The sequence below is a fragment of the Ictidomys tridecemlineatus genome, chromosome 9 (genome assembly GCF_052094955.1).
Source record: "Ictidomys tridecemlineatus isolate mIctTri1 chromosome 9, mIctTri1.hap1, whole genome shotgun sequence".
Taxonomy (NCBI): domain Eukaryota; kingdom Metazoa; phylum Chordata; class Mammalia; order Rodentia; family Sciuridae; genus Ictidomys; species Ictidomys tridecemlineatus.
The window spans coordinates 41,614,410-41,640,017 of record NC_135485.1 but is presented as its reverse complement, the minus strand read 5'-3'; the positions used below and the strand labels follow the sequence as shown (position 1 = coordinate 41,640,017).

At 42.2% G+C, this 25,608-nt stretch overlaps 1 protein-coding gene across 1 annotated transcript; it reads left to right on the top strand.

Moving 5' to 3' along the window:
- The first annotated feature begins 3,020 nt into the window (after nt 1-3,020).
- Nucleotides 3,021-8,276, top strand: Spink2 (serine peptidase inhibitor Kazal type 2). The gene is made up of 4 exons (XM_021722714.3): nt 3,021-3,366; nt 4,088-4,122; nt 6,284-6,393; nt 7,980-8,276. Exons 1-4 carry the CDS (start codon nt 3,312-3,314, stop codon nt 8,023-8,025), a joined length of 246 nt encoding a protein of 81 aa, XP_021578389.1. The 5' UTR covers nt 3,021-3,311; the 3' UTR covers nt 8,026-8,276.
- Nucleotides 8,277-25,608: the final 17,332 nt, after the last annotated feature.

Genomic DNA, 25,608 nt, shown 5'->3' with positions numbered 1-25,608 from the left:
ACTAAACCACTGAACTACATTCCCAGCCCTTTTTTGTATTTTATTTAGAGACAGGGTCTCACTGAGTTGTGAAGCACCTTGCTTTTTGCTGAGGCTGGCTTAGAACTCACGATCCTCCTGCCTCAGCCTCCTGAGCCACTGGACTTACAGGTGTGTACCACCGCACCCAGCTTGGTGATCATTTTTATTGGCATAATTATTTATCAGCTTGTGCCTTGTGGTGGTGCTAGTAAGATGGTGGCTGTTTATTTGTAGAAACAAGGTATAGGGTTATTCTACCTCAGTACTTGTTCTCAAAATGGAGTAACTCATGGCAAACTTCTGCTTTATAAAATGGAGTAGCCCAGGGCTAGGCACGGCCTGAAGACTTCTGTCTATACCTCTCGGAGTAACTCAGAGCAGGCAGAGCTTTCTGCAGAGGCACACTGGAAGGCAGGAAGAAGAAGGGGCATGTTGCTACATGCCTGCTGTTTCTTTCAGTGCATGCAGGAGCCCTAGTAATGGCCCATCGCCCTGGCAGAAGGGACTGGCTCCAGTCTCCAAAGTTCCCAGTTTTCCAGGGCCTCACCTCCAAGTTTTTAGATTCTGTAATCCCAATCTATTCCCTTTGTTTCCTCAGACTTTGGGTGATACCCGTCTCCTGAAGCTACTATCTCTGTGAGCTGCTTTAGTTCTCCCTTTCTGCTTTTTCCAGTTCTCCATCACGGGGATAGCCAATTCCTTTAAATTCTCTCTGGTGAAATACCTAGTGAACTTTGTATTTTCCAGACTAGATTCTGACTGAGAAGGGAGTAGGTCATGGGATCAATATTTGATATATAGACTTAAGAATCACAAAATAAATGGTTCTGTTGGTGCACGAACTGGCTCAAAATTTTCCTCTCTTCTAAATGTCTCACAAAATGATCAGTAAATATGCCAAAGGAAACATCTCAAGGAAGAAGAAAGTGCACTGTACGAATTACTTTTGGAGGGCTTTGATATATGTGTTGCTCTCAGAATAAGCTTTCTTTCTTTATTATATTTTTTAAATTTTATTTTTTTTCCATACTGGGGATTGAACCCAGGAGCCCTTTACCACTGAACTACACCAAAGCCCCCAGCTTTTTAAATTTAGAGGCAGGGTTTTGCCTTGAATTTGTGAATCTCCTGCCTCTCCTTCTTGAGTCACTGAGACTGTAGGTGTGTATCACTGGCCAGACTGAGTGGTTTAAACAACAGAAACTTATTTTCTAACAGTTCTGGAGGTTGGAGATCCAAAGTCAAGGTACTTGCAGGGTTGATTTCTCCTGAGGCTTCTGTTCTTGACTTATAGATGGTCATTCTTTTTTCTGTGTCTTCACATGGTCTTCTCTCTGTGCTTGCCCATGTCCTAATCTCCTGTTATTATTAGGACATCCGTCATGTTGGATTAGGCTTCATGCAACACCCCCATTTTAACTTACTTTTTTTAAAAAAAATTTTAATTGTAGATGACACAACAATTTTATTTTATTTTTTTATGTGGTGCTGAGGATCAAATCCAGTGCCCCACACATGCTAGGCGAGCGCTCTACCACTGAGCCACAACCCCAGCCCCTTAACTTACTTTTTTAAAGACCCTATCTCTCTGGGTGTGGTGGTACACACCTGTAATCCCAGTGAACCAAGAGGCTGAAGCAGGAGGATCACAAATTCAAGGCCAGCCACAGCAAATTAGTGAGGTGAGGCCCTAGCAATTTAGCGAGACCCTGTCTCAGAATAAAAAATAGCTGGGGACCCTGTCTCTAAATACAGTCACATTCTGAGGTGCCAGAGTGTAGCACTTCGGATAAAATTTTGTTTTGGGAGAGGGCACAATTCAGCCTCTAACGCCTGCCCTCAGTCAGCTGTTTGAACAGCAGCAGTCAGGGGCTCCTAAGCTCATCCTGCCTCATTTTCCAATTAAAAAAATTTTTTTTTTAAAAAATTCTTATTTGGGTATTTACCTTCACATCTTTAAATGATATAAATGCCTCTTCTTGATTTTTTTCTGGTTTATTTTTCAACTCTTGGTTAAGCTGGGAGAGATGGCACATGCCTGTAATCCCAGAGACTTCAGGAAGATTACACATTCCAGACCAACCTCAGCAATGTAGAGAGACCTGGTCTCAAAATAAAAAGAACTGGGGATGTTGGGGCTGGGGATGTGGCTCAAGCGGTAGCGCGCTTGCCTGGCATGCGTGCGGCCCCAGTTCGATCCTCAGCGCCCATACAAACAAGGATGTTGTTTCCGCTGAAAACTAAATAAAATATTAAAATTCTCTCTCTTTCTCTAAAAAAAATAAAATAAAAAGAACTGGGGATGCAACTCAGTGATAGAGGGCCTCTGGGTTCCATATTTAATTCCACAAAATAAATTAGTTAATTAAAATAATAATAATAATAAAAGAGCGAGAAGTAGCTTGTGGTAGAGTGGTAGAGTGCCCTGGGTCATCAATCCCCGGACAGAGGGAGGGGGTGGAGGAGGCAAGGATCACATTCCCTTGCTTATAAACTTCCACTGGCTTCCTAACAAATTCCACCTCCCTTACCGCGACCTCCTGCACCATACCTGATCTTGGCCTTCTGACTCTATCTCCCTCCTGTGCCCACTGCACCCATGAGGCTTCACCATGGTCCAGCCACAGTGCACCTCTTCCAGTCCCCTGAGCACCCTGAACTGGCTCCTGCCTTGTTGGCACTTGCTTTTCCTTGAACCTAGAATTCTTTTCCCAACGTTTTCACCTGGCTTCCTTTTTCTCATCTCTCAGCGCTCAGCTCAAAAGTCATCTCTGAGTTGCCTTTCCTGACCTCCCTGAGGGAAGCCTTGGGGGCCCTCCCAGTTTTAAAAAATTATTTTATGAAGATTCACCTGTTTTGGAATTTCCCGTGCCCAGCATGTGCACACTGCCTGGGACACAGGAGAGGCTTAACAAGAGAAGCAGGTTGATAAGAGCCCACTCGGGCTCCAGAGGACTCCCCGGGATCCGACCAGGTTCTGGAGGTGGGTCTCCTCCCTCCTTACTTCCAACCTGGCGGGAGAGAAGGGAGAGAAGTTCTTTCTAGCCCACCCACTCCTCCCTCTTTCTCCTTCCCTTCGCTGAGTCGTTTCCCGGTATCCTTCCTCTCTCTGGCCCCTGCCACCGCGCCCTCTCCACCTCTGCGTGTCCAGCTGGCCGCCCACTCCTCTGCCCTCCCCGCTCCGCCCCTCCCCTCCCGCCGTGTCGCGCGCCCGCCCCCGATGTCCCCTAGCCGGCAGCGCCCTCGGAGCTGGCACAGGAGCAGATCAGGAGAAGAGCCGCGCAGGGAGGATGGCTTTCGTGGCGCTGCGCTTGGTCCTGTTGCTCCTGGCGGGGGACTTGGCAGGTAATGAGGACCGTCGAAAAGCGATGGAGAGAGAATCCGCCGGTGGCCGCTCCCTTCCCAAGTCTAGGTGGCGTTAGCGGTGTCCCCAGCACCCGTTACTGACGGTTCCCGCAGGGGTCGAGGAATGCCAGCTGGGGCTTGTGGGGTGGCTTTGTAGAGCCATCGATCCTCTGTTCATTGTTGTTTGGGCTTCGCTCCCAGCTGCTTTTAAGTGACACAGGCCCTCTGCTCTTTCTCTCTCTAAGTAGATCTGTAGCTGTCCAAGATCAGGCTTTGGTGTTTATGTACCCGGGATCCTGCTGAATGTCGCCAGAGATGATCGGGCCCAGGGAACGCCTTGAGAAAGGGGCTTTCACCTGCCCAGACGTGGCACATAGAGTTCAAGTGCTAATCTCTAACATTAAATTTTGTGTTTATTACCCCAACCCACAGAGGAAAAAGACTATCACCTACTGTTCTGACTTTTGTAACTTCAAAGAACTTTTCCAACCAAACCTAATAGGAACAGAATAAAATGTTCGTTCCGTGTGCCCGTTATAAGTGCCAAGGGCTGAAAATTGTCTTTCTTCTTTAGAGGGTATGGAGCAGGGTGGTTCCAAGATGCCTTAGACATCAGAGGCAATGGAAGAAAGTGTGGATGATCACAAGATGGGTAAAACAAGATCAAAAAAACCTTTATGAACTTTAATCATATATGGTAAATTATGTTTTCTTCTTGCAGCCTCTTTGGATGCTGAGCCTTCAGAGTATAAGACAGTAAGTACACATTGTTTCCACTTGCACAGGGAAACCCTCAAAGCCACTTTCAGAAACTGTTGGAAAAAAAAAACCTTTTTTTTTTTTTTGTGTGTGTGTATGTGTGTGTGTGTGTGTGTGGTGCTGGGGATTGAACCCCCAGGGTCTTGTCCATTTGAGGCAAGCAGCAAGCACTCTACCAACTGAGCTTATTCCCCACTCCCCTTCCTCTTCCCCTCTCCTCCTCCTCCTCCTCTTCTTCTATAATGGTGATCTACCCCCTTTTTTTGTAATGGGGTGCTTTATCACTGAGCTCCATCCTGAGCCCTTTTTTATTTTTTATTTTGGGAGGAGGCCTCACTAAGTGGCCCAGTCTAGGCTTGAATTTGGAATTTTCCTGCACCACTGTGCCCAGCTACATTTTGTGTACTTTATCAAATTAAATTCTGTGAATGTAAATGATGACCAAATGAGAACAAGCTGAGGCTGTCCAGAGCTTGCTATAATAGTTGGCCTAGAGAAGCTTTGGTGTGGAGCAACAGGGAGCAGGGGGCATCCAATGGGATTGGCTAGGGGTGCACATTATGTTTTCCGTTGTTGGTCCTGAGTTGGAATTGAGGATCAACGTTAGGGAAACTGTCAGTTATTAATCAAGTCCTGGCTATTTGGGGCTGCTTGTTAAAGGGCTTATTGTTTGATTTCTGGATTTTCACTAGAGGTAGCAGTCTGACTTACTACCTGAGTTAAGCAGTCTGGCCTCCTAAGGATAGTTTGTTAACAGCAAAACTCATACAACCACCTCATACTTAAGCTATTTGCAAACAAATGCCTTTCTCCTTTCTCTCTAACCAATTCCTACAGCATATTGATCACTTACTAGTTGTAGACTATTCTGATGCCTGCCAGCAGACACTCCTTTTTTTTTTTTTTTTGGTACTAAGAATTGAACCCAAGGATTCTTAACTGAGTCATATGCTCAGCCCTTTTTATTTTGAGACAAAATCTTGCAAAGTTGTTTGTGATCTTGCTAAATTGCTGAGGCTGGCTTTGATCTTGCTATCCTCTTGTCTCAGCCTCCCAAATCTCTGGGATTATAGGCGTGTGCCACCCTGCTCAGTTCTGCCAGTAGACATTCAACTCTGTAGTTGGTAGAGTTATTTATTTTTTTGATAGTGCTGGGAATTAAACCCAGCACAGGCTAGACAAGTGCTCTACCACTGAGCTATATCCCAGCAGAGTTGTATTTAATTTACTGGAGATTGAACCCAAGGCTACTTTATTACTGGTGTGGTGGTGCCTTCCCGTAATCCCAGATATTCAGGAAGCTGGGATAGGAGGATCAAAAGTTTGAGGCCTGCCTAGGCAATTTAACAAGACCCTATCTCAAAATAAAATTTTAAAAAAGGCCTGAGGATGTAGGATATATATATATATATATCCTAGTTTTTTTTTCTCTCTCTCTCTTTAAGTAAATGGTGATCTCTTATTTTCCTTTGGAGTAAAAGATGTTACTCTGCCTTTGCATTGAATAAATGGAATATAACTTTCTATTGATATTATCTGGATTTCTAAAGATCTAAGCAGGGCTGGCCATTGGCCAGGCTCTGAAGTAGAGCTTCATTCTCTGCTTAGCACTTCACTTAGTGCCCACTGCATTCCTATTGCCCTGGCGTGTGTGTGTGTGTGTGTGTGTATATATATATATATATATATATATATATATATATATATATAAACTGGCCCTATAATTAACCTTTTGTTAAAGTAAGAATGTTCACCATAGTCTGATCACTGTGACCTGTTCTAGTCCTGACCTAGCTCATGACTAGTAGCTATGAGTAAGACAAATGACTTCTCTTGCTTCAATTCCATCACATAAGAAGGATGAGTTCCAGTACACCATATTAGGGCTCTTTAACAAAGTGTCACAAACTAGGTGGCTTACCAGAAATTGTCTCATTGTTTTGGTTGCTTAGAGTTTAAAACAGGTGCAGGCAGGGCTGGTTCCTTCTGAGGGCTGAGGGACAATCAAATTTACAATCCCATGCCTCAGTTTCTCTAGTAGTTGTGTGTAGGATGTTTCTAAGAAATCTAGGGAGACTTGGGACATTGTCCCCCCCTTATCTATATTTGTAATAAGTGTGTCTCTAATCATTCTCTAATTTCTTTTTCTTTTTTTTAGCCAGACTGTGATCGATATAGGTTACCAGGATGTCCTAGGGACTTTAACCCTGTGTGTGGAAGTGACATGACCACTTATCCCAATGAATGTACTCTGTGCATGAAAATCAGGTAACATGATTTTAAAACTGTAGACTAGCCAAGTTTTCTTCATTTCTTTCTTTTTAATTTGGTGTGTGTGTGTGTGTGTGTGTGTGTGTGTGTGTGAGTTTGTAGTGCTGAGAATTGAACACAGGACTTTGCACACGATATGCAAGTACTCTACCACTGAATTATATCCCCAGCCCTTTTTATTTCAATTTTTATTTTATATTTTTTATCATTTTTATTTTAAGATAGGCTCTTGCTAAGTTGCTGAGGTTCTTGCTAAATTGTTGAGACCAGCCTTGAACTTTTGATCCTCCTGTGTCTGTCTCCTAAATCCCTGGGATTATAGATAAGTATGTGCCACCATGCCCTGCCCATTTCTTTAATTTTGATTCCTTGAAGGTAGTGACTCTTTCCTTGGATGTAAGAGTCAAATGTGACATAAGTAATCCTCAGTCTTCAGAGTGACATTTAAGAAGATGTAAAATCATCAGTGCATTTTCTAGGTCAAAGTTAGAGAATGAGGTTAATGATTAATCAACTGAACATCAGATATTTAAGTTATCATGGATGCACAATTTTCCCAAATTAAGAATATATTTAAGAGCCAGGCGCTGTGGTGCATGCCTGTAATCTCAGCAGTTTGGGTGTGTGCCTGTAATCTCCTGAGGCAGGAGGATCACAAGTGCAAGGCCAGCCTTGGCAACTTATCAAGGTCCTAAGCAACACAGTGAGATTCTATATGTGGGAAAAAAAAATGGTGCGGGGAGGCTGGGAATTTGGCTCAATGAATTAGTGCCCCTGGGTTCAATCCCTGGTGCGCACGCACACACACAGGCGTGCGCGCGTGTACACACACACACACACACACACACACACAAGAATATATTTGGGGGGCTGTAGCTCAGTAGTAAAGCACTTGCCTAGCATTCTCGAGGCTCTGGGCTTGATCCCCAGCACTGCACACACACATAAACAAAAATGTATCATAGTTGGAATATTATATTTTCTTTTAAATTTAGAGGAGAGGCACAGGTGACCTGCACATCTGTACTACTAGTTGGGAAGTAGGATTTACTAACTACTTGGTAGAATGTAAAGAATATGATACTTGTGGCTGGAGTTGTGGCTCAGTGATAGAGTGCTCACCTAGCATGCAGGAGGCACTGGGTTCGATCCTCAGCACCACATAAAAATAAAATAAAGATATTATGTCCACCTAAAACTAAAAAATTAATATGAAAAAAAAAAGAACATGATACTTGATGCCCTCCATGTAACACATCTGACCACCCCGCTTCACCCCCGACTTTTAGTATGCTTGTTTGTATAGCAAAGGTACATTCTGTGACCTCAGGCTTCACCAAGTAATCTCCCTCCGTCTTCTCAGAGTGTTCCTAGGGGCTAGTGCCCTGTGCTCTAGGGTTAGGGGGGAAATGGCAAAGTGCAGATCAGATGGTAGAGACTTTCACCTTCTGTTTCCTAAATTTATCTTAAAACTATAAATATAGAGCAAATATAGCTCTGGAAAGAACATAATATATGATGATATGGGTCTTTTTAGCACGAAGAGTTTAGCATGATAGGTAATGATATTGTTCAATTTGCAGGGAGGATGGTCATGATATCAAGATCATCCGAAGTGAGGCGTGCTGATGGGGCGGTCTTCAGAAGAGAGGATGCATGAGACCGCCTTCCTCCACGAGTAAATCCCCTCCCTCCTTTTCTCTTTTCCTATGCTTCATTACCTCACCTTTTCTGAGAGGAGGTGTGGAAGAAGAGCTATGTGTATTGATGGCTAATTGTAAGAATGTCTTGTTCTTGGCTTTTGCCCTTCAGCTCAGCCGACTGCCCAGGTGACTTGTGCATTGCTTCCTTTAGTTGGAATAAATCAGCATTGAATTCAACGACTGCTGTTTTGCATTTGTGTTCATCAGCTTTGTGTCGCTGCGACCAAAATACCTGATGAGAACAATATTAAAGATGAAAAGTTGAGGTGGGGGTTGTGGCTCAGTGGTGGAGCACTTGCCTAGCATGTGTGAGGCACTGGGGTTCAATCCACAGCACCACATAAAAATAAATAAATAAAATTAAGATATTGTGTCCATTTACAACTAAAAAACAAACAAACAAAAAAAGATGAAAAGTTTATTTTAGCTTAGAGATGTTAGTCCATCTCAGCCAATTCCATGCTTTGGGCTTGAGGTGAGGCCCAGCATCATGGAGGAAAGTTGCTGAGCTGAGCAGGGTCAAGAATCGGAGAAGAGAGTGTTCAGGGCTGCAGGTACACCCTCTGAGAGCACGCTCCCAGTGACCCATCTCCTCCAGCCAGGCTCCTTCCTACAGTCACCACCCAACCAATTCGTTCAAACTAGGATGGACTGATCAGGTTACAGCTCTCAAAATTCAATCATTTCACCTCTGAATATTCCTGCATTAACACAGCAGGTTTTGGGGGAACACCTCACATCCAAACCATAACACTATTTTTTTTGAGAGAATTTTAATATTTATTTTTTAGTATTTGGCAGACACAACATCTTTGTTGGTATGTGGTGCTGAGGATGGAACCCAGGCCGCACGCATGCCAGGCGAGCGCGCTACCGCTTGAGCCACATCCCCAGCCCAAACGATAACACTATTAAAAATGCTTCCCCAGTGTAGGGGAGGCAAAATTTTATCTCCACTCTATTAGGGTTTTTCCATTGGGCCTGAGAATTAAACATAAGACCAATCAACAGGAGAAAAACATATTTAATGTGATTTTTTTGGGGTCATTTATATGGAAATGACCCAAAAATGTGGTACTGAACATTTACATACTAAAGTAGACAAAGAGTAATGAATTATGAGACTAGGACAAGGTTAAGGGGACCTGGGCTGGGGTAGTTAGTTAATTGGGTGGCAAAGTACCTAGGAAGATAAGGATTAGTCTAACAAGGTTTGTTTGTATAGACTTCCCCTGGCCTCAAGTTCTTGTCCTTGATAAGAACATTACTTTCCTTTTGGAACAGGCCATGTTTCATATGGGAATTTCATCTGCTTTTGAGAGACAGAAGGAAGGTCCCACCTGCTGTCTCTAAAGTGCCTTTAACTCAGAACAGCTAATATGCCAGAGCAGCACCTTTGGGGTGGCATGTCCTCACCTCTATCACTCAGCCACCTCACAGTGGTCTTTTCATCCCAGGCAAACATGAATTTCACTACATGACAAGTAGGGTCATTGCTGAGAGGACAAGACTGATCCCCTTGTTCCTTTCCCTGATTCCTGGATAACTAGTTTGTGTGTAACTGGTCCAGTGTTCCTCACATGGCAAGAAACCATGAGACACTTGGAGCTGACATTAGCTTAAGCTGGTAAAGTAAAAAAATCATTAAAGTGAAAATTTTTATTAGTTTCAAAATCTCCCATCAATTCAATTTTCTTCTAGGATGATACAGGAATTTGGCCTTTTCCTCTTTTTTAGAGTGTTGGATCTCAATCCAGGGTAATTTTTCATCCAGAGAACATTTGTGGTGTCACATTTGAGGTATGGGTGCCAACATCTCCTGGGTAGAGTTCAGGGTGCTTCTACACATCTCACAATGCACAGCACCGCCCCCACTAACAACTTTCCAATCTAAAATGTTAGCAGTGCTGAGGCTGAGACACCTGTTTTATTAGAGTTTGGCACTGCATAATCAATAAAATTTTTCTTTTTAATATTTATTTTTTAGTTTTAGTTGGACACAATACTTTTTTTTGTTGTTGTTTATTTTTATGTGGTGCTGAAGATCCAACCCAGGGCCTTGCAGGTGCTAAGTGAGCACTCTATTGCTGAGCCACAACCCCATCCCACAATAGATGTTTTATAACAACAATAAAAGTAGCCAGGGGTTAATTTAGAATGATAGTGTTTTTTGGGTAGTGCATTATAACACCAGGAATGGTGAGACATGAAGCAAGAGGTAGCTGGGAGGGCAACATAGTACAAACATCATGACTTTTGGGGAAGTGGTCAGCTAACTTCAGAATCATTCTGATTCCAATACCCTAGCTTCAGTTTTCTTATCTGGAAAATGGGGATGATGCTTAGCTCATGGAATCATTGTGAGGAAACTGCATAGTGCTTGGCACATGGAAGCCACAGAAATGGGAGCTTCTGCTGTTTTAAGAATCCCTCTTAGAGTCTAGCATGGTGGCCCACGCCTGTAAACCCAGCGGCTCTGGGGGTTGAGGCAGGAGGGTCACAAATTCAAAGCCAGCCTCAGTAACTTGGTAAGGCCCTAAGCAACTCAGTGAGAACCCTTGTCTCTAAAAAATATAAAAACTGGCTGGGGATGTGGCTCAATGGTTAAGCACCTCTGGGTTCAATCCTTGGTACCAATGAACACACAAATAAATCCCTCTTAGAGAAGAAGAAACAGGTACACAATGGCAAAGAAATTTGACCAAGAATGAGCATAATGAAAACAGTCTGGACTAGAAACCTGGTTCTTCAAATTTCCAGTCCTCTGTTTTCACATACACCAGAGACAATGAAGTGGGAAATTATACAGCATAAAATTGCCAAAAGTAATGTCCTTTAATTTCTGGCTTACAAGTTTGGTAGAAGTAGTGTATGCTTTAAAAATTTACAGAATTCAAAATTATTAAAATTAAAAATGAAAGAGTAACATAAAATGAAGTGGATAGTAATTTAAAAACTAAAAATGAGAAAGTTGCTAATCTCTCCCAGTGTATGTGTATAAAAAATCACGCACATGCACACAAACTTGTCCTGTAAATTTGCTTTTCCCCTTAAATATTGGGTCTATTTTCTTATCAATATATGTCATTGTTTTTTGTTATTTATTTATTTATTGGTTCTGGGGATTAGGGGATTGAGTTGAGTTGCTTGCTGAATTACTTAGGGCCTTACCAAGTTGCTGAGGCTGGCTTTGAATTTGTGACCCTCCTGCCTCAGCCCCCAGAGCAGCTGGGTTTACAGGCGTGGGCCACTATGCTAGGCTCTAAGAGGGATTCTTAAAACAGCAGAAGCTTCCATTTCTGTGGCTTCCATGTGGCCTTGCATATGCTGAATATTCACTCTATCACTGAGCCATACCTCAACCTAGTTTCTTCTTTTTGTAGATACCCATTATTTTATTATTGTGCCATACTTTATCTAATATCTATTGATCTGCACGTATTTAAGTGGTTCAATAGGATTCACTTGGTTGGAAGTGTGAAAATCCCAACTCAAATTAGGCTGAATTGACTTAATTAGCCCTGATGAAGCAGAATGACTAAGGGCATGGACTTGAAGTCAGAGGTGTGCACTCACTGGCCAAGTTGCTTTTTGACCCAGTTTGCTCATCTGTCGAGTGAGGAAGACAATGGTGTTTTCCTTGTACTGTTGTTGAATGTTAGAAATAAATCACCAGGTCAGTCTTGAAGCAAGACATGGAGCTTTTTTTCGCTGGCACATCAAGGGCCAGTGATCAAGTTGCCTCGGCACACCTTGACCTCTTGAAGAAGGTAGGGAATCTTTTTATAGCCCTAAACTGATAGCTACCAGCAAGTCAAAACCATAGCACATAGGAAGTGGGTCAGAATGACCCAGTTCGGGGTTCAGTACACTGACCAAGAAAAATGGGAATTAAAATGAGAACATCTTACAAATGCATTTCTTAGGAATACATTGTATAAGAATAACAGGAACATTTTTCAACTGCCAGGCATTGACAAATAGTGTGTGCTTAGCAGGAGGTGGCAGAGGCAGGGTTTTAACATGGGAGAAGCATTTCTTATATGAAATGGAGTCTCAGGGTAAAAGGAGTTTGTCTGGTCAAGGTACATATAGTTTGGTCCATAACAATAAGGTTGTTGTGAGGATTCAATATGACAACACATGTGACGTACTTGAAACACACTTGAAATGTTGGTTATATTACAGAAAACTGTTCTTTAAAATTTTTTTTCCCTCAGTCTTAGAGATTGAACTCAGGGCCTCATGCATGCAAAGTAACCACTCTACCACTGAGCTATAATCCCAGTTCTTAATTTCCTTTCTTTTTTTTTTTTTTTGCTGTATCTTTTTTATTTTTATTTTGAGACAGGGTCTCATTAAGTTGCTTAGGGCCTTGCTGACTTTGAACTTGAGATCTTCTTGCTTCAGCCACCCCAGTTGCTGGGATTACAGGCTTGTACTACTGTGCCTGGCCTTAATTTGCTTTTGGTCAACAATACTTCATGGAAAATTTTCCATGTCAGTATACATAGCTGTACTTTATTTAAAAAAAAACCTCACATACTATCCTATAATATATAGACATATCATTACTTATTTATTTAATCCTGTATGGCATTTATTTCTCATTTTCACCATCACAAATAATGTCACAATAACAGCTTTGTACACATATCCTCCTTTATTTGTGCAAATATTCTGCAGGATAAATTCATAAGATTGGAATTATTTAATTAGAACTTAGTTGGAATTATTTAATTAAAACATTGGAGGACATTGCAAATGAGTGTCTGTTTCTTCTTTCCACTATAATTATTTAATAGAAGCAGTACCACCTGTCACTTGCTTAGTCAGAGTTGTACTGCAAACCCAGATTTGTATCCATCCTTTATTGACTAATTTCTTTTTCCATTAAGAATGTTCACATTATAAAAGTGATATATGCTAATCATAGTTACCTAAAGTAAATCATGAGAAATATAGTTCAGCAGTCCATGGGGAATTCTAGAACAGAAGTCCCCTGAAGACAAGAGATCTTGGCCAGGCAAGGTGGTGCATGCCTGTAATCCCAGTGGCTTGGGAGGCTGAGGCAAGAGGATCATGAGTTGAAAGCCAACCTTAGCAATTTAGTGAGGCCCTAAACAAGTCAGCAAGACCCTGTCTCTAAATAAAATTTTTTAAAAAAGGGCTGGGGATGTGGCTCAGTGGCTAAGTACCCTTTGGATCAATCTCTAGTATCAAAAACAAAACAAAACAAAAACAAAGAAACAACAACAACAAAAACCCATAGAGATCCTGCCCATCTTGTTTATCACTATATCTTCAGTGCCCGATAAGCCTAGCATAGTGTGTATTTGTTGACTGAATAAATGAAACAATAGCCTACGGGGCTCACAAAATATCAACAACAAAACACCAACCTCCACAGATTTCTTTCCTTTCCCAAGAACAAGCAAGATAATCTCAAACCAGGAACCCACACACCACAAGAGAAAGTAGGTTTTGACTCTTGCCTGGTGGTGAGTTTCATATCCCCGCTGTTATTCTTAAAAGAACAGCACTAAATACCCAGACGATCACGAATGGTTCTAAGAGGATACCTTGAACTTGGTTTGCAAGTTTTTCTTCCTTCTTTCCTTTCTTTTTCTTTGGTACTGGAGGTTGAACCCAGGGGGAACTTAAACACTGAGCCACATCCCTAGCCCTTTTTATTTTTTTTATTTTGAGACAGGATCTCACTAAGTGGCTTAGGGCCTTGCTAAGTTGCTGAGGCTGGCTTTGAACTTGCCATCCTCCTGCCTCAGCCTCCTGAGCCTCTGGAATTACAAGCATGTGCCACTGCACCTGGGGAGAAATATTTGTTTTTAAGAAAGAACTTCGTTTTGTCTTACTTGGTTTCTTTTTAAAATATAAAGTTATTTTGACACATTGAAAAATTTTTTTGATAACCAAACATATTTTTTTTTTTCCTCTCTTGAGAGCCCCAAGCATAGATCACAGACTGTTTGAACTAGGACAGACTTAGATATAAATGATTCAACTTCCTCATTTTACAAATGAGAAAACCAAGAAGCAGATGAGTTAAGAGATTTGCCCAAAACAACATTGTCCATCTGGGTAGTAGAGATCAAGATGATGTTTGCAGTTTGTGACTGGCTTGGCATTAGTTTTCAGCTTTGTGATTGTCCCCGTCTTCCTCTAGAAGTGGTCAAAGGTGGCAGAGAACTAGAGAAGGGATGGGAGCTATCACTGCCCGAATTCCTTGATGTGTGAGACTTTTTTTTCTAACAGCCTATCAGAGTGAAGGTTCTCAACTGAGATGGAAAGAGAACCTGATAAGGGTGCCTGTGGTGTGGGTTGCTTCCTGTCTCCTATGTGGGCCCCATTTTCTTACTCTGCCCTCACATACCCTAGAGTAGAGCACTCTACATTACTAGTTTTATTAAAGGCTAATCAAGTTGTCTCTGGATCCTTCAAATCATCCCCATAGACTGTTCTAATATGCAAATCCCAGGGCTTCAGGTATGGTACTTATTGTTAGCACGTGGAGACACTGAGTTCTGTCCCCTGCTCCAAAATCTAAAAAAAATACAACATATAAAGAAAAGTAAATATAATGCAGGGTGTGGTGGTGCATGCCTATAACCCCAGAGGCTTGGGAGGCTGGGGCAGGAGGATCACAAATTCAAGGCCAGCCTCAGTAATTTAGTGAGGCCCTAAGTAATGTTGGGAGACCCTGTCTCAAAAAAAAAAAAAAAAAAAGGTTGTGGGGGCTGGGGTTGTGGTCAGCAGTAGAGCGCTCGCCTATCATGTACCGAGGTGCTGGATTCTATACTCAGTATCACAGAAAAATAAATAAATAAAATAAAGGTATTATTTTCAACTTAAACTATAAATAAATAAATAAATAAAAGTTGTGGCTGTGTGTCAGTGGTTAAACTACGTTTACTCCCTAGTACAAAAAAAAGAGACATATGTAAAATGCAAATTCCACTAAAATATATGAGATATTGCATTGGTCTGAATGTTTGTGTCCTTTAAAATTTTTATGTTGAAACCTCATCCTCAACCTCAAGAGGTAGGGCCCTTTGGTAAGTGACCTTCATGAATGGCATTAGTGCCCTATAAGAGTCCTGAGGGAGCTCATGTGCTTCTGTCATCATGTGAAGATGTGGCTAGCAGCTGCTGTCTATGAACTAGAAAGTGGTCCTGCACCCAGGCGGAATCCAATCTTTGGCTTGGATTTCTCAGTTTCTAGAACTGTACATTTCCATAGTTTATAAATTACCCAGCCAAAGGTATTGTGTTATGGCAACCCAAATGGACTAGGACAGATACATATTTTCCACCATGACATAGACTTGAAGCTTCTATTTCAAAGAATAAAAATGGATTTTAAAAATAGAGCCTAAGAAAGAGGGCACACATTGTAGGTGCTAAGGTCTGAAAGTTTGAGTCCCTCCAAAGTTCACCTTGAATCTTAATGCCCAGGATTAAGAGGTGAGGGCTTCAGGAAAGGAGAACTTCTTCAGAGGGTCCCTTCAAGGGCACTGTCCAGTGGACGCCAGGGGCCATGGCAGAGAGCCCCCATTAGTGTAGGCCCGAGGGGAGTCATGCGGGCTCTGAGAACTCAGGCTGGAAGAGCCATCAGCATGCAGTCCCAGCCCCGGGGAGTCACAGGCACCTGACACCCAATGTGAGAGCAGCTGTGCAGACTGTACCCAGCAAAGTCACGGAGACTGGGCTGCCCAGATTCCGAAGGGCCCAAACCAGAAATTAATAACCATCATGTCATCTGTCAGTGTGTCCAGAGGCTGTGGAGTCCCATCAGTGTGTCCTTACACAACATTATTTTGAACATATGATAATAGTATGTATAAATCTGGTTCTTTGCAATCACCAATAGCTGGGTCATTTATTTTTTATTTTTTTTTAAACATATTTAAGATTTGACATTGGATGTGCTAGATTTTGGAATTGGTCAGGACCTATCATTCCTTTCGTCTCCTCCATTCCTCCCACCCCCTCTGATGGGAATATCTATCCTACTCCAATCCCATCGTTGTGTTTTGGAAGCACATAACTTGTTTGATTTTGTAGGCTCCCAGCCGGAGGGAAATTTCCCTGGGGATGAATCATGCCTTGAATCTCATCCATCTCTGATGCAGATAAAACTTTGAACTTCAAGTTGCTGCTGGAATGACTTAAAACTTTGGGGGCTATGGGAATGAAATGAATGTATTTGCACATGAGGAACTTCAAGGGGCAGAATGCCATGGTTTGAATATCCATGTATCACATGTTACAGTGAAATGACGATGCTCAGATAACTAGACTTGTATTAATAGTAGAATGCTCAGTAAATTTGGGGCCAAAGTTGTTTAAGCTTACACAACATTATTTTGATCATATGATAATAATATGTAAAACACTGGCTCTTTGCAATCACCAATTGCTGGGTCATTTAAATTGCCATATTACCTACTTCCTATAGGCACTCTTGGTTTTTGCCTCCAAAACCAGTTTTTAGAAAAGGAAGTTTCATTTTCCTGTGTTGAAAATGGGAAAATGTCCGTATATGGCTTTTTAAAGTGATAAGCAGAAGTAGGTGGCCCATGAACTTTCTTCCTATAGAATTTAAATTATCTGGGCTGGGGATGTGGCTCAAGCGGTAGGGCGCTCGCCTGGCATGTATACGGCCTGGGTTCGGCCCGGGTTCGATCCTCAGTACCACAAACAAACAAAGATGTTGTGTCTGCCAAAAACTAAACAATAAAATAAAAAAAAAAAGAGAATTTAAATTATCTCAGGATCAAAAAGATTGAGAATCTATTCCAGGGCTCCTTTCACACGCTTTTCGAACACAGAGTTAATATCAATTCTTGGCCAGCAGTCAAGTATTCTCTTAACCTTCCTTTATTGTTGTCCTTTTTTTTTTTTTTTTTTTTTCTGTACTGGGAAATGAATCCAGGGGCACTTTACCACTGAGTTTTAACCCTAGTCCTTTATTCATTTTTTACTTTTTGAGTCAGTGTCTTGATAAGTGGTCAAGGCTGGCCTTGAACTTGGGACCCTCCTGCCTCAGACTCCTGAGTCACTGAGATTAGAGGTGTGTGCCACTGTGCCTAAATAAGCTTCCTCCAGTTCTCATCCATAGTTGCTCTCTGACTTCGTACAGCCGCATTTAAACTTATTGCATACACATCTAGATGACCCACACAATGAATGAGACTGAAGAAAAGGAACTTGGGAAAGAAACAACCTGTCCTCAGTTCCTCTTATTATACCCAGATCTAAGTCTCTGTTTTCACATTCTCCATGATGTGGGGAAGCAATGTACCTACGTGATATTTAGACATATGATTAATTGCATTTGAAAATAGTTAACAATAATTGATTGTATTAGACAGAAAGATTACATAATTCTCACGTATCATGTTTAGATCACAGAGTTTTCTTTTTCTATGCTAAAAATGAGATAATATTCAACTTAAAATATGTCTAATAGTCACATTCACTATAGTATACTAAACTGTAGCATTGAAGTCACAGGCAAATTTTATGGGATCCTATGATTTAAAGAACTGCTTTTTTTTTTTTTTAAACTCTCTTTCTTAGTACTCTGGAAGATACAAAAGTTGATTTTCTTATTGTGAAGAGGATCATGTTCATATGGCATTTATGATAAAATTAGATAATTAGATTTTCATAGTTCTTATGGCTTTGTTGTTGTTGTTTGTTTCCAAGTAAAATTAGATTTCCTTATATGTAGAAAGAATATTTGGGGAGGAAACACATCAGAACATTAACAAAATTAAATAAATATATATAAGATTTCTTTAAGGAGTATATGCTGTTTTGCTAATTATAATAAAATATGCCTTTCTAAAAATCGGGATGGAGGGGAGAGTAAGAAGAAAGATCATGAGTTTTAAAGCCACAGATGGAGGAAATCTTATTTGAACCACCAAACTTAAAAGCCAGAAATAGTCCACTAATAATTTTTTGCAGAAAGAACCAAATATGGTTCCTTCGTGGAATCCTTCCCGGCCAGCACTGGGACACAAGAGGGCAGTGGCTCCCTGAGAACCAGCTCCCAGTGTCTCAGGCAGCCAGCAGTTAGGTGAGGCTTCTAGTTGGGAGTTACATTTCACTTCTAAACTCACTCTTTCTTTCTTTCTTTCTTTCTTCCTTCCTTCCTTCCTTCCTTCCTTCCTTCCTTCCTTCCTTTCCTCCTCCTCCTCCTCCTCCTCCTCCTCCTCCTCCTCCTCCTCCTTCTTCTTCTCCTCCTCCTCCTCCTTCTTTTTTTTTTTTTTTTTTTTTTGGCAGTATTGGGGATTGAACCCAGGGTCTCGCTAAAGTGCTGAGTCTAGCCTCAAACTTGTTATCCCCTTGCCTCAGCCTCCCAAGTAGCTGGGATTACAGGGCTGCACCACTGTAGAAGGCTGTAAACAGTTTTTTAAGGCTCTTGTGCTTTGGTTCTTTGAAGATACCATTTCTGAGAATAAAGCTGAATGATGGTTCATTGAAGTAAACATGGGGGTTAGGGACCTGGGTTAAAAGATGGGGGAAAAAAAAGACAAATTGAAGCAATTTTGCCCTCTTGAGTAGGATTAAGGAAAGGTCTCAGATGGTGGCTGGAAAAGCTGCCAGGGGAGGGTTCAAGGTCAGTTGACCAGAGTGAAGATAGCTCTGGTGCTTCTGTGCATAATATGAGTTTACGAAGGTTTGCAGCCTTTGTTCTCTTGCACTTCTGCTTACAGTCCCCCTCTGGCTCATGGACTCTCATCCTGATGGGTACTTCTGCTCATGTATTACTTTAGACAATGCATAATAATAAGATCTAGTATTTGTTTAGTTGTACCGTTTACTAAATCTCTTATACTTTATAAAGCACTTTCATCTATGTTTTTTTTTTGTTGTTCATGATTTAAAATGGGTTGACTAAAAAGTTGACTCTGCTTTAATGATATTTATTATAAGCAATAAAAGCTCCACTATTAGTCAATAAAGCTAATATTAAAAAAAAAAAACCTGAATGACTGGGATCAGGTGCTAATGACTTCACATTGGCCTGGCGACCCAGACCAGGCCCTGGCACAAGGTCCTGACGGGGCAGAGTGGGAGGGTTAGAATCTCATTTATAGAGTTTGGCAACAAATTCCTTTTGAAAAGGAAAAACAAAGAGGCAGCATACAAGCATCCCCCACTCAAGGCCTTCAGAGGCATCCATGCCCATCAAATCAGCAACAAAGGGCTGCGGACATTAGGAAAACAGCATACGGTGCATTATACAGCCCCTCCTCAGGCTTCTTGGCTTACAGCACAGACAAAAGAGAATAAATAAACAACTGACCAAGGGGTATGTGTGAGGCATGCAGAGTTGCTGTTAAGTAGAAATCATATCATCAGAAAATGGAATCACAGCACCTTGGATGTTTTATTTTTGTTTTGGGTACCGGGGATTGAACTCAGGGGCACGCGACTACTAGCCACATCCCCAGCCCCATTTTGTATTTTATTTAGAGATGAGGTCTCACTGAGAGGTCTCATGAGGCTGGGATTACAGGTGTGCTACCAGGCCTGGCTTTATCAGTCTTTTGTGTGTGTGTGTGTGTGTGTGTGTGTGTGTGTGTGTGTGTATGTGCAGGCGTGCTAGAAGATTAAGCCCAGGGCCTAGTACATGCCAGGCAAGTGCTCTACCACTAAGGTACACCCCAGCACCCCACTTCCCATCAGTCTTTAAATATTGTTTTTACATGTTCTTCGTTTATCATGTGGATATTTCAGAGAAAGGTAATGTAATAAGACAGAGATGGTAAATTCTAGGCAAGTTCCCAGGAAGACTCCCAACCTAAGGGGGTTGTTACTAATTTATCATGACACATCTTCCCAGAGCCTGGAGTGGCCTTAGAATTCTCAACACAGCATGGCTGGCAGCCTACACAGGTTCATGGAATCGGGACGCGAGTGGAGGCCTACTGGGCTTCCCCACCTCAGCAGCATAACTCAGATGAGTTGACAATATGGCATTCCCTCGGCTGGGGTTCCAGAAGCCAGAAAGCTGTGTATGACAAAGGCATAAGGAGAGGAGCTTAAAAGGTCCAGTTGGCTCTACATCACAAATTCACCTTGGGCTTTTTGCCTCTTAACATTTTAATCACAGAAGTAAGAAATCATCATGGCTGAACTGTGAACTAATAACTCTAGGAGCATTTATCTACAACAGAGGAATACTGTCAGGCCTTCATTCACCAACCCTGAAGACAGATAGTCTCCTATCCCCAGGTCAAGCAAAGCCTACACAGTGGACATGGAAGTGTTAGATGGAAAAACATTGAGAGGCCACTTCCAAGAGGACTTTGATATGCCATTCAGAAAATAACTATTAAAGCAATGTTTCCTAAACATTAAGGGAGACTTTCTAGGTACTTTGATATTGCTTGGAGAGTTACCTATAATTTGATCTCTTCCTACATGAAAGTCAGCATAACCTCCCTGATAGAAAAGAACAGGAATCATGCAGAATGAAAGTCCTTTAAAAAGAGTGGCAGCTACTGTGAAGATGGCATTGATTCTATTCGCATTCCCCACCCCACCCCACCCCCGCCATAGGAGATTTTATTGATGCTGATGAGAGTGGGTTAGGAAAGGCCCCAAAGCAGGGAGACTGGGTCAGTCAGTGCACATGGGGAGCAGATAAGGGCACATTCACTATTTTTTTCCCCAGGATTCTGTGGCTCCTTCCTTGGGAAAGGGAAAGATCCCAAGAACAGTGAGGCAGAGGTTAGAGGTGGCTGAGACAGTGGGCAGCAACATCCTTGTGGAAAGCTACATGAACTTGTCAGTAGTGGGAAACTGGGAGGGAGGCACTGGTCTTGTGTCTTGGGGTGGGGTCCAACCTTGTCCTTTATGAACCCAAGAGAATACCTAGTCTTTCCAAGAAGAGCAGGGTCCTTTCCCTGCAAGCCTGCTTAAGGAGTATCAATCAGTCAGATCAACCAATCAGAGAGTTTTCCCAAAGAATAATGATATTTATTTGGGAATTGCCTAGCATTGCAAGTTTTTGGGTTTTTTTTTGTTTTTGTTTTTTACAGTACTCGGGGTTAAACCCAGGGACACTTTACCATTGAGCTATATCCACAGTCCTTTTTTCTATTTTATTTTGAGGTAAAGTCTTGCTAAATCAAACTTATGATCCTCAAACTTATGATCCTCCTGTCTTAAGCTCTGGAGTTACTGAGATTATAGCCATGCACCACTGCACCCAGCAAGAGGAAGTTTTTAATGAGGAAAATGAGGAGAATTACATCAGATATTTGGAAACAATAATCCTTGGCCACAGTGATTAATCACAAGAGTGGCATCAGTCCAAGGTTGAATTGACAGTTGCTGGGCAGATGTCCTTGCAATAGTGCTATTTGTACAAGGTTGAGGTGGCCTCTCTGCAAGCCTGTGGTTCTGGCAGAGTCTTTTGTGATAGTATCAGGCAATCATCCATGAGAACCGTTCCTTCATAGCCTCTCCGTTTTATTTATTTATTTATTTATGCCTGTTAGGGTTGACACAAGTGACTCCATTTTGATTCTGACAACTTTCACTTGTTTTTTTCCTCCCACAGGAGAAACAGGTATTCAGAGAAGGCCTTCAGAGATACCCCTGGCAAGGGAGTGCCAGAACTAATCCATAAGGCACAGTTGGTGACATACAAGGTGCCAAGGACAACTAGGTGGGGGCAGGGGCACATTCCCATATGAGCTCCAGGATCACAGAAAGACCTAGGACCGCCCAAGCCTGACTGGGAAGGGGCATTGATGACAGCCAGGACAGCCTCAGCTGACACTTCCTGGACGTCTTCCCCCGTGGGTCAGCGGCCTAGGTAGAGCAGGGGGTATGTGCTTGGCCAGTGCTTATTCTGCTACAATGTGATGGTGCTTGGTCAACCTCTCAAAATGTCAGACTAGGGTCTCAGTCCTTCTTGGTATCCACAGGAGGATGGGTGCATCAGAACTGTGGCGATGCATTCTGGATGCTACTTGTGCTACACATTCTCGTAGAAGGGTGTAATGGCATTGGAGAAAGGGAGGATGAAGATGTAGGTCTGGGGGTAGAAGAGTGTGTGGAGGTGGCCATACCCTCCTGCCCACAGGTTCAGGTGCGCTGTGCTCCTTTAGCTGTCCTCTGGGTGCCATGATTATTGGACACCGCAGAGATGTACTCCTTGGGGAAGATGTTGGTTGTGTGGTAGAGGACGGGCATGTCTGTCCCACAACCCCTCACCCACTACCACAAGCCTAATGCACTACATGGTGGGTGCATTAGTCAGGTTTTCATTGCTGGGACCGAAATTCCCCACCAGAACAACTTAAAGGAGGGAAAGTTTATTTTGGCTCATGGTTTCAGAGATTCAATCCATGGTTGGTTGACTCCATTGCTCTGGGCCTAAAACATCAGGGCAGAAAAGCACTGCAGAGGACAGCTGTCAGCTCATGGTTGCCGAGAAGCAGTGAGGGCACCAGGGAAGATGTGGTACACCCCCAGTGACCACCTCCTCCAGCCACACCCCACCTGCCTACAGTTACCCTACAGCCAGTCTATTCAACCTAGGATGGACTGATTAGGTTACTGCTTTCATAAGGCAATCCCTTCACCTTTGCATATTGCTACATTAACACAGGAGCTTTGGGGGAACACCTCACACCAAAACCATAAAAAAGAGGCAATGCCTCTTTCTCTTCTGAGCCCCTCTGGATGCAGTGACTTGGTACCCTCCTGCAGAGGGAGAGTTGGGAGGTACCAGTAGCAACTCCAGACTGGAGTAAGTCGGTTCTATTCTTGGTCTGGTATTTAACCTATTATAGCAAGACAACACTTTCAGAGAAGTGTATACATTTTGAATTATTCTTTCCCCAAAAGACCAATGTAGACATGAAAGAGCATTATAAAAAATGCACACTAGGTTGATAGAAAGGGGAGTGGGTCCATATTAGGCCAAGGCAGAAATATTTACATTAGCTTCATGTCTTTAAAGTTTTTCCTATTCCTTAATGAGGATGGAATGGGGGTACCATTCAGAATTTATGGTATTTTTGGTTTTGTAATACTCAGACACATTTATGCATTATTATTATTATTATTATTATTATTATTATTATTATTATTATTCTGGGAGTTGAGCCCAGGAGCACTTTATCACTGAACTACTTTTTGGAGACAGGGGCTCACTAAATTGCTGAGGCTGGCCTTGAACTTGTGGTCCTCTTGCCTCAGCCTCCCAAGTAGCTGAGATTACAGGTATGGGCTACCACACCTGTCTTGATAATGTATATTTTAAATAAATTCCTTGGACAGGTTGATGCTGCTGATCAAAGGACACACTGTGGGAGCCACTGCTGTAGAAAGTTGTCCTTGGAGTCCAAGGTTGAAAAGTTGTGGGACTTGATTGCTGCACAAGGTAAGCAGCCCCTCCATGAAACAGCTTCCTAACAAGAAGCCTTCCTGAATAGGGCCCTGTGTTGGTTCACTAGGGCTGCCATAACAAAGGAGACCACAGACTGAGGGGCTTGATCAACATAAATGTGCTTTCTCACAGTGCTAGCGTTCAGACATCTGTCCATAGGGCCAGTGTCTTCTGAGGCCTCTCTTGGCCTCTCTTGGCCTATGGATGGTCATTGCCTCCCTGTGTCGTCACATGATCTCTCCTCTGTTCCTTTCTGTATCAGATTTCTTCTTCTTGTGAGAATGCCAGTCATGTTCAATTAGGACCCATCCTAACGACTTCATTTTAATTTCATTAAAAGCTCTTTAAAGACTCTATCTCCAAATACAGACAGTCACATTGTGAGGAACTGAGGATAAAGACTTTAACTAAAGAATGGGGGGGCGTTGGCACAATAAAGCCCATTAGAGGCCCCCCATATACAACTCTTCAAAGTTTTACCATTAATAAAAATATATTTAAGAAGATTCTGGACTGGGGTTGTGGCTCAGTGGTAGAGCGCTCACCTGGCATGTGTGAGGCCCTGGATTCATCCTCAGTACCACATAAAAATAAATTAGTAAGGGCTGGGGATGTGGCTCAAGCGGTAGCACGCTCACCTGGCATGCGTGCAGCCCGGGTTCGATCCTCAGTACCACATACAAACAAAAATGTTGTATCCGCTGAAAACTAAAAATAAAATAAATATTAAAAATTCTCTCTCCTCTTTCTCCTCTCTCTCTCTCTCTCTTTAAATAAAATAAAATAAATAAGTAAAATAAAGGTATTGTGTCCAACTACAAGTAAAAAATAAATATTAAAAAAAGATTTCAACCTAAGCTCTCACTTAAATCTTTTGATTGACTTAAACTTTGCAAATATATATATTTTAAGACTATTCCAGCTTCAAACTTGATTGCATCACATAATATCTAAAAGCTCTGTGATATCTCTGTGCTTGGCATTTGGAACTGTCCAGGGCATCCCATTATTTCTATTAAGATCTATTGGACACAAAATTTTCATTTGATGGTGGCTGCTTTTCTTAGCTTATTTTCAGAACTAAAACATCTGACCGTGGGTAACTTACAGATTTACTTATAGAAAAACTTATATAAATTTTTCCTCTTCATTGTTCTAGAGGCTGGCAAATTCAATAGCATGGCCCTGGCATCCCCTGAGGCTTCCTGCTGCATTATTACATGGTGGATGGCAACACGTGGCACATCAGAGTGAGTACAGCAGAGATCTCAACTTTACAACAAAGCCATCCTCTAGACAACCCATTAATCCAATAACCCATGAATGGATTAATCCATTCATGTGGGTAGAGCCCTTATGACCAAATCATCTTCCAAAGATCCTACCTGCAAATGCCATTAACATGTGAATTCGGGGATTAGGTTTCCTATACATGAAATTTGTGAGACACATGCAAGCCACAGCACTTGTTGAACATAGACTATATGGAGCTAATAATCTCATGGGAACAGTGCCACAGTTTCTGACTCCCAAGTCCAGGTGTGTCTGCCTTCCTTCCTTCCTTCTTTCCTTCCTTTTTTCCTTCCTTCCTTCTTCTCTCTCCCTCTCCCTCTTTCTCTCTCTTACCTCCCTCCATCCTTCTGTCTTTCTTCAGTACTGGGGATTGAATCCAAGGCCACACACATTCTAGGCAAGCACTCCACCACTGAGCTACACCCCTAGCCCTTTCTGTTTTATTTTGAGACAGAGTATCCCTTGGTTGGCCAGGTTGACCTCAAATTTTCAATCTTCCTGCCTTAGCCTCCTTAGTAGAAGGGATTATAGGCACTTCACTGCACCTAGTGGGATACATCATCTCATGTGAACTACTTTTTGGAGACAGGAGCTCACTAAGTTGCTGAGGCTAGCCTTGAACTTGTGATCTTCTTGCCTCAGCCTCCCAAGTAGCTGGAATTACAGGTATGGGCTACCACACCTGTCTTGATAATGTATATTTTAAATAAATTCCTTGGAATTTATTTAAAATATACATTATCTGTTCTGGAATATGAGTGTTGTACAATGGTG

What these genes read in the sequence shown, in the direction of transcription:
- Spink2 (XM_021722714.3), top strand. Translation starts at nt 3,312, where the DNA reads ATGGCTTTCGTGGCGCTGCGCTTGGTCCTGTTGCTCCTGGCGGGGGAC. An exon ending in CCTGGCGGGGGACTTGGCAG is followed by an intron (nt 3,367 to 4,087) that starts GTAATGAGGACC and finishes TTCTTCTTGCAG; the next exon opens with CCTCTTTGGATGCTGAGCCT. An exon ending in ACTCTGTGCATGAAAATCAG is followed by an intron (nt 6,394 to 7,979) that starts GTAACATGATTT and finishes TTCAATTTGCAG; the next exon opens with GGAGGATGGTCATGATATCA.